We start from the raw sequence: 9,796 nt of genomic DNA on the forward strand, positions 1-9,796 counted from the left end.
ATGTCTCTAACACTCCCTGATGTCTCTAACACTCCCTGATGTCTCTAACACTCCCTGATGTCTCCAACACTCTCTTATCACACACTGCTGCTGAGTGTTTACAGTCTCTGCTGCTGATTGGCTGCTGTGGTCACATGATTTCAGAGAATCGTCTCAGACAGAGTGAAACTAAACAGCTCTAACAACAATGTAAAGGATGTCCTCAGCCTATTGGATGAGACTGATGTTCACAGTTTCACTTTCTGTTGTTTGCCTTTAAAGTGCCTCTCAGCACCTCGTCTCTCCACTGCTCCTCGTCAGACGATCAGAACACATCAGCTGAAGAGAACCCTCTCTCACTTCACACTGTAAGTCACAATAATTATCATATGCTCAGTGTTAATGTTGGCAGCTATTGTCAATTTAGTTTCAGTCATTAAATGAACTACATGAAAAGTCATATTTTAGTCATTTCTGTCTTCTTTAGTTTTAGTTTTTGGTAAAGCCTTCTGGTGAAACACAGTAGTTACTAATACATAACATATGTTTTAGTGGTTAATAAGGTCTGTATTAAGTATCATCACACATGTATTTGCTCAATTTCTTACTCTTGACTAATGATTTATTCTTTGTAAATCACAACTAGTTGGTCATGGTATTAAGTTATTGGGTCTAATCCTGAGGCTACACCAAGTGCGGACGCATTATTCAATTGTTTATAATAGAGTGTAATTCTGGCAGCATGTGCTCCGCGTCCGCAAGGCTGAAATCATGCACCCGGTGTAGCCTCTGGGTTAGTAGAGAGATTCTACATTCCTTACACACTGTCTGAACAATAGAGACAAGACAATGTATTACGAGGCAGTTCTGATCTAGATATCAGTAACTTCAGATAAGACCCACTAACTGATTATTAAGGATTTACCAAGAAATAATAAATACATTCGGTAACACTTTATATTAAGGTACTGTAATGAGTGCTAATTAGTGCTTAAGTTAATTAACAGTTAATGAGCACTTATACGATGCTTATTAACATTAATAAGACTAGAGTAAGTGTTTATTGCAGCATGAGTTATTATTGCTTATAGGAGAAACTTTGGTAACAGTTTATAAACCTATACTAAATATTAATAAGATGTCTATTTACATTAATTATAATATGTAAGGGTTAATTATAGAATAATAACACATTTATTACTGGTTTATAAAACACTATAAGACCCTATAACATGAAATTAATAAGGTATTTATTAACATTAATAAGACTATAAGAAGTTAATATAAATGCCATATTAAGGCAAGGCAAGATGGCAGCGGCTGCAAAACTTTTACGCAAAAAACATCCCGTCAGTCTTGTCAATCCCCTACCTGATCAGGGCAGCAAAAGGAACAATAAGAATCTGATGCAACTGGATCACTGTAAGCAAACAATTGCATTCTACTGTTTGTTTCTCCGTGGCTGTATTCCTGCTCTCTGTCTGCTGCTGCTACACTACCTGACGTGACGGCAAAATACACCTTGCCCAAACGGTGAGCCAACTTTGTATCTTCAACACACTGCTCGACAATGGCCACGCCAAACCACACCGGAGTACAACATCAAGCACTCAGTCAAAAGACATTCTGTGGCTGTTAACAGTCCTACTTTTGGCTGGAGACATAGAACTAGTCAGTGGTATCTAAACAGAGCGCGAGAGAGATGAACACACACACACACACACACACACACACACACACACACACACACACACACACACACATACACACACGAGAGAGACAGAGAGAGAGAGAGTGGGCCGGCTATAGTGGGTGGGGATGGGGCACACACACGCAAACAGAGAGAGATACCCATGATGGAAAAACAGCCCCAAATGTGACAGAGACAACAGCTGGGAGCAGAACCGCTTGTCGACCAGCGTAGAGAAATGCGCGTCTGATGTGAACGGGCTCGCGCGAGAATTTCGGTGCGCTGCGCTTCGCAGCACTTCGTTGGCAGTGCGGTCCTGGGATTTGTGTCCACCACCCGTGAGTGTAACTCAGTCACATTTTCACCTATTACAACATTAACTGGGAACAAACGCTCCACTTCAACAGTCAGACTGAAATCTTTGAATCCGGCGATAAGGAAACAACGCCAAATGCACTTTTTTCAGACTCTTAATAATGCTAAACTCATGTGGGACTCACGTCTAAGCCAAAAGGACTTCTACTTGTCCATATTCACATTCGTAGTATAGTAGGCAAAACCAAAGAAACTGAACACCTATTAACTGACTCAACATTGGGCATATCTGAAAGCTGGTTAACTCATTCATCACCATCAGCTGCCATCAATATTTCAGGATACAATGTGTTTAGAAGAGACAGGGGAGTAGGACGAGGGGGTGGATTGTTGGTTTATGTAAAGGACTGTCTAAAGTGTAAATTAATTGAATGGCCAGCAGAAATAGATATTGAATGTATTGGTCTCAACATAAGTATTTCCCCTGAAATGTCTTTTACTTTGATATGTCTGTACCAACCTCCTTCCTCTAAAAATACATTTTATGATCAACTTAAAACTAGTCTAAAATGCTCCGACTTTAAAAGGGAAACTATTCTTTTAGGTGATTTTAATATTAATTGGGACAATAAATCTGACAGAAAAAACTGATGCAACTAACAGATAACCACAACCTTTCTCAAGTTATTCAAGGTCCAACAAGAATAACCAATATATCTAAAACAGCAATTGATTTAATATTCATAAATAAATCAATGGAAAATTGATATGGCAATTGTTAAATAAACTAACAAGAAGAAATAAAAACACAACATCCAATGACATGCAGCTCCAGGCGAATGGCACTTTGATAAATGACTTAGATATTATTGCTAGTTTCAACAATTTTTTCATACATTCAATTGAGGAGTTGACAATGAATTTCAAATGTCCAGACACTCCACGTAAGCGTCTAGATGACAGAAAGCCAATTTTTAGTTTAAAGGAAATAACTGTTCCTGAGGTTTTAAAAATCATTTCATCTCTGAAAAGTTCTAAGGCTAGAGATGCCTTTGGTCTGGACAGTAACTTTATAAAACATCATAGAGAGGCTCTTGCACACCCAAATGCACACTTAATAAATCTGTCCATAAAACAGTGTAGATTGCCAAGGTTACTCCAGTTCTAAAGGCTGGTGATAACACCAAACTGGAGAACTATCGGCCGATAAGTATCTTACCAGTCATGTCAAAAGTGGCTGAGAAATGAGTTGCATTGCAGTTAACAGACCATCTTAACAGTAGGCACAACCCACTCCATCCAATGCAGTTTGGATTTAGTAAACACCACTCAACCAACACAGCAATTTGTTATTTTCATGAGAACATCAAGGGTTTATTGGATCAGGGTGGCTATGTAGGAGCTGTTTTTTTGGACCTAAAAAGAGCTTTTGACTCACTAAACCTTAACGTACTTCTTTCAAAACTGTTCCTTTTCAATTTCTCTGATGCCGCACTCTGCTGGATGAAATCGTGTCTATCAGGTAGAAAACAAACTGTTCAGATTGGAAACTCAGAGTCACCTTCCCTCAGCTGTTTAGCTGGGGTACCCCAAGGTTCCATTTTGGGTCCGATTCTGTTCAGTCTTTATGTTAATGACTTACCTAAAGTTTGTCCAATTGTTAATTTGCAATTATATGCCGATGATACAGTTTTATATGTCCATGCAAAATCAGCAGCTTTGGTACCTGTATTTCACTGGCTTAATGAATCTTGTTTGCACCTCAACACTAAAAAAACTGTATGCATGTTTTTCTCCCGTCAGTCAGCAGAGGGCGACCAACCATCTATAGTGGTCAATGGAGAGAGCCTTGATGTTGTAGAAGAGTTTAAATATCTTGGAGTGGTCTTTGACACAAATTTATCATTTAAATCACGTTTAAAAAAATCACAAATATCATTAAATTCAACCTGTCAAATTTCCATCATATCAGACCTTTCCTTACCACCAAGACAGCTAAAGTCTATATGCATGCCATGATTCATACATAAATTATTTCTCAATTCCTCAACTTGGACACATGCAACAGAATGTACTTTAAAACCAATCAAGTCAGCAGCTACTGGATCTAAAGTGGGAACAGTGTCTTATAAAGGTTAATAAACTATTAATATGCACTTATTAACAGCTCATAATGCGTCTTTGCAGCTACTGGATCTAAAGTGGGAACGGTGTCGTGTAAAGGTTAATAAACTGTTAATACGCACTTATTAACAGCTCATAATGCGTCTTTGCAGCTACTGGATCTAAAGTGGGAACAGTGTCGTGTAAAGGTTAATAAACTATTAATACGCACTTATTAACAGCTCATAATGCGTCTTTGCAGCTACTGGATCTAAAGTGGGAATCATAATGCGTCTTTGCAGCTACTGGATCTAAAGTGGGAACGGTGTCGTGTAAAGGTTAATAAACTATTAATATGCACTTATTAACAGCTCATAATGCGTCTCTATTAATATGCACTTATTAACAGCTCATAATGCGTCTTTGCAGCTACCGGATCTAAAGTGGGAACGGTGTCTTATAAAGGTTAATAAACTATTAACATGCACTTATTAACAGCTCATAATGCGTCTTTGCAGCTACCGGATCTAAAGTGGGAACAGTGTCTTATAAAGGTTAATAAACTATTAATATGCACTTATTAACACCCTCCACGAACCGTAACACACACACACACACACACACACACACACACACACACACACACTCTCTCTCTCTTAATCGCTGTCAAAGTCAATGTCTCTGAGTGTCACAGTTACACACTAAGGTTCTGCTAACACACACTACTGTTATCTGGGTGTTCATTATACTCAGCCACACACTACTGTTATCTGGGTGTTCATTATACTCAGCTTACCTGTAGGAAACTTAGAAACATGACCGGCTGCTAGTTCAAGCGTGACCTTCATCTCTGTAGCTAAAGTTGCTAGCCTAATTATTACTGACTGAGTGAAGTGAGTACATCTCTTCTGATTAACTGTAACGTTACTGTCATTATCATTAACATTAAAATTTAGAACACACAGTCACATGTTATAACTTTATAAGGCCATCATGTACATGATTAGCTAAGTTGCTAGTGTTAGCTATCACAAAGAACTAGGACTAGCTAAAAAAAAATCAACAAGCTAACGTTAGCCTATAGCCTACTTTAACAAACTAAGTTACCACAGGGGCAGAAACAGATGAAACATCGTCTTCAGAGTCCCGACGCCAAGTGTGGCATCCTACTCCAACTGGAGCGGCACTGGACGAGCTAGCATCAGTTGTTTCAACCATCTCAGCATTGCTAGGCTCTGTGCTCTGATGTGGAGTGGCGAGCATAGCTGGCGAGTGGCACCCAGCGTGACCGTCATGCAATGAGTTGAGTTCCGTGTGTGCATGCGCGCACGTGTGGAGCCAGATCAGGTGCAGCAAAAGCCACTGTATTTTTACTGTTCGTAAGTTTTTATTAAAATTATTCAAGCGACAAAAGCGACGTTCAGATACCCATACGTAATGACGTTGTAAATAACCATTTCGATATTGCTTTTTGCTGTCCCAGAATTTTCCCACACACATCATCTTTGTGTCCCAGTAGCAATTTTTGTCGTCCCCAGGACGTCAGGACACCGTTAGTTTCGAGCCCTGAGAGCATATTACTAATTTATCAACATTTATACGACACTGTTTGATAGGGTCTTATAGTGTCCTATAAACCAGTAATAAATGTGGTTATTGTGTGTTAAAACTGATTAGCAGGTGGCACCTTGTATGGTAGCCTCGGCCACCAGTGTATGAATGTGTGTGAATGAGTGAACGTGACTCGTAGTGTATAAAGCGCTTTGAGTGGTCACTAGATGACTAGAAAGGTGCTATACAAATGCAGGTCCATTTACCATTTATTGTTCTATAATTAACCCTTATAAATCATAATTAATGTAAATAGACATCTTATTAATTAATATTGAGGGTAGCTTTATAAACTGTTAAGTTTCTATTAAGTGCTTATAATGCTCCTATATGCAATAATAACTGTGCTAATTGTGCTATAATTAACAGCAATATAGTCTTATTAATGCTAATAAACATCTTATAAGTGCTCATTAACTGGTTCATTGGTGCTTATTAAGCATTAATTAACATTTTTACAGTACCTTAATATAAAGTGTTACCATAAATTCAATTTTCAGAAAGACAAGAAATTGTTGAATACATATACACATTTGTAATGATGCTAAATAAACACATTATTGATCAGCAATACATGCACATATTATTTGTGTATTATTGGCGAACATGTCTCACCCCAACTAGTGTTACAAGAATTTTTAGTTCACACACTGCTGCTGAGTGTTTACAGTCTTTGCTGCTGATTGGCTGCTGTGGTCACATGATTTCAGAGAATCGTCTCAGAGAAAGTGAAACTTAACAGGACGGACTAACAAAATAATGCCCATCTAAATGACTCTCTCTTGATTTTTGTACATTAATTGTAATTGGTAAATAGGCTAAATTATGTAAAATAGCATTATGTCATGTCATTTAATTATCTCTTGACAAAATTACGATCTCTGTCTCAAAATATAGAAAACTGTTAAAGCAGGACTGCGGCTGTTTTTAACCCATAGCCCTGTTGATCGAGGTCACCGAGTGCTGTCAGTAGGAAAACTAACGAGAACATTTGGTACAACATTGACTGAATATCAGAAAGGCAGCTAAAGTGAACCTATGAGGGCAGCCAATCTTAAGTTTCACTCTCAGTTTAACTGCCCCCATAGGTTCACTTTAAAACATAAACNTGCTGTCAGTAGGAAAACTAACGAGAACATTTGGTACAACATTGACTGAATATCAGAAAGGCAGCTAAAGTGAACCTATGAGGGCAGCCAATCTTAAGTTTCACTCTCAGTTTAACTGCCCCCATAGGTTCACTTTAAAACATAAACTTGTCATCCATGACTGTGTCATGTTTGAGTAGACTTTTGCCATTCATGTGAGGTTTGAGTTCATGACATTGCAACATGAGCTTACTTAATATGGAGTTTCTTTCCCTAAGTCCAAGATGGAGTATTCCACTGTACAGGTCCATGGCTCACAGCTATGTGGATATGTGTTCAATGTTGGAGAGATTGTCTACAGATGCAGGTCAGAAGCTCACACTTCATGCTCATGTCCATGCATACTCTCTTAACACACAATTAAACACCGGTGATTTCTATGACATCATTAAGATGTGTGGTTGTTGCTCTGCAGGGACTGTGCCAGAGGCTCACAATATTTGAAAACAGAATGTACAAACTAACTACTGTCACCACATCAATCAATCTGGGGTCTGCCCTAAGGTTAACTTTAATCTGTTCCTCTGTAAACCCACAGCTCTGTAGTGCCGCAGGACCCGGAGTTGATAAAACTGGCCCAAGCTGTGATTGGCCCCTTGAAGAGTGGGCTTGAATCCTTCAACACCGTCACAGACTTACTCCTCAGCGTGAATGCAGACATCGTCCTTCCTGGATGCCAGACCTTTGATGAGATCAGGAGAGAGATTGAAAGCATGAAGCAGGAATTAGAAAGATCAGAGCAGGTGGCCAAACAGGAGCTTCTAAAGCTGGATGGGGACACTGAGCGTCTCACTGCAGAGCAGAGTTGGTTAGCCAAGGAGAAACAGAAGAGAGAGGGGGAGTTACAGAATTATAGAATAGAGCTGAAGTCACATCAGGAGTCTTTAGAGAGGAATCAGGAAAAACTGAGACAAGCGAGATGTCGTGTGAGGGAGGCAGAAGAGACCTATGACAACATGAGTCGGAGGAGAGATGAGGCCCAGATAAAGAGGGATGTTGGGATTGGTCTCATGGCAATCCCAATCTTAGGATGGATCGCTGGTAAGAAAATATTTACTCTATCTTTGACTTAATTTAAACAATCAAGTGATCATTGTATTTTTAGCACTGCTGGTATTATGAATACTTTAATTATCAATATTCTTTGCAGGGTCAGTCTTGATTGGAGTTGGCCAGGTAGACATGGATCAGGCCTCTAACTTGATGGAGTCCGCTAGGAGTGAAGTACGTGAATTTGAATCTCAGGAGGAAACGTTCTCTAGAAATGTATCTGAGTATGGCTCCAAAATTAGTCAAACTCAGGTTAACATTCAAACTACAGACGACAGGATTCGTCAGACAGAGGCCTCACTGAAGGACTTGTCCAAGAAGCGGGAGGTCGTTGCTGATATCCAGGCTAAAACTAGACAAGCTGTCCGTCAACTGGGGAGGCTGAGTGGGGTGGGGAGTGCGGCGGAGCTGCAGACCCGACGTCTGATCCTGCTAGAGCCGGTCATGAAGGTGATGGAAGAGATGACATCAGCACTGGGGCAGATCACCGGAGATCAGCTGCTGCATTCAGAGGGCATCCAGAGCCTGATGTGGGATATGAGAGAGAACAGGGAGAAATTATTACAACTTGCTGACACCAGAGATACTCATTCAGATGATGACTATTACTAATGTGTTGGTCCTTCTCAGAGATTGCTAGAAAGTTCTTTTCTATGTGAATTTGCAATTCTTCTAATGCTGATTAAAATGTCAGAGCGCATACAGAGCCTCATGGGATATGAAGGCAAACCAGAAGAAATTACAAATATATCTATGAATGAAGATCAATCCCATATTAGTTAATACTAAGAAAAAGGAGTGTGTCCTGTGTGCTTTAGTGATTCATATTAGGCACATTTTAGTTTAGTTAAGTGAGTTTACTGAGAGATGCAGGAAACTTGCAGCAACCAGCTGATACACTGGTGCAAATTCCCCATGGTAAGAATGAGTCCTTCTGCAATGCTGTTGATGGTGATATATTTAAATGCAGGAAGGGAAGAAGGGAAATACTTACGCGTTAATTGATGGTGATGGTCAACAGCTGAGTTTTACTAGTTTGAAGTGATATCTGCATCAGGCTCAAGACTGTAAACAGATCATCACAGACACATCACATGACATGTCTAAAGATAAATGGTAGTGGGACACTTTGAAGAATTTCAAATCATTTTCTATCTACATTATTTCACTGTTTATTTCAGCTCAAATTGTTTGTCACTTTGCTTTGTGGTGAAGTTTGCATGGGTAAATAAAAGAATATGGAGTCTTTATTCTATATCTATAAATCCAAGGAATGTCTGTCTCTGTGTGTCTCCGTGTGTTCCTCACATCTCTCTCAAACTGCTGACAGACTCTGACTTTGGTAGGTGTATTGCTGAGGGCACAAGTGAGAGCAGTTCAAAACACTTACAGTTTCGTTGTTGTTCCAAATGATTTGCCCAACACTGGACCTAAGCCTGAACACCATCAAACAAATTACTATTCTATTTATTCTCAACTGTGAGGCTGATTTTTCTTTTTCTCTCAAACTCCAAACTTTGGGATGTGTTTCAGTTTGTGGACATACAGTTAAAGCCAAGGCTTTGAACCAGTTCACGGAACGAAGACCAGAAACTTTTTATGTTTTACTTGGAACAAAAACAACACAGAGGCAATGCAGAGCAACAACAGGCCTGCTGGATCACGAGTCTATAACTCAGACATGCGTGCCTGCTGTTGGGCCCTCCACACAGCTATCTACTGGTCAGGCAGCCCCCCAGGCACACTGCCTCCAGCAGCCAAACACAAGCGCTGTCCTTTTTGTCCAGGGCAACACAATATAAGCACAAACAGACTGACCTACAGTTCTGGTCTTATAAGTGCTCTTGGGTTCTTTTGCCACTTTCTTTTGTGGTGCCCGTCACTCAACCCCTTTTTCACC

At 39.8% G+C, this 9,796-nt stretch overlaps 1 protein-coding gene across 1 annotated transcript in view; it reads left to right on the forward strand.

Annotated features, from left to right (window-relative positions):
* LOC126385756 (tropomyosin alpha-4 chain-like) overlaps window positions 1-9,166 on the forward strand; it is a 17,047-nt gene extending 7,881 nt beyond the window's left edge. Inside the window, exons 2-5 of the mRNA XM_050037694.1 lie at window positions 262-347; window positions 7,065-7,153; window positions 7,385-7,887; window positions 7,997-9,166. Of these exons, the coding sequence (XP_049893651.1) occupies window positions 7,071-7,153; window positions 7,385-7,887; window positions 7,997-8,508 (1,098 nt within the window). The 5' untranslated portion in view covers window positions 262-347; window positions 7,065-7,070 and the 3' untranslated portion in view covers window positions 8,509-9,166. The remainder of the gene's footprint in view (window positions 1-261; window positions 348-7,064; window positions 7,154-7,384; window positions 7,888-7,996) is intronic.
* The last annotated feature ends 630 nt before the right edge of the window (window positions 9,167-9,796 follow it).

The sequence above is a fragment of the Epinephelus moara genome, chromosome 3, assembly GCF_006386435.1.
Source record: "Epinephelus moara isolate mb chromosome 3, YSFRI_EMoa_1.0, whole genome shotgun sequence".
Lineage (NCBI taxonomy): Eukaryota > Metazoa > Chordata > Actinopteri > Perciformes > Serranidae > Epinephelus > Epinephelus moara.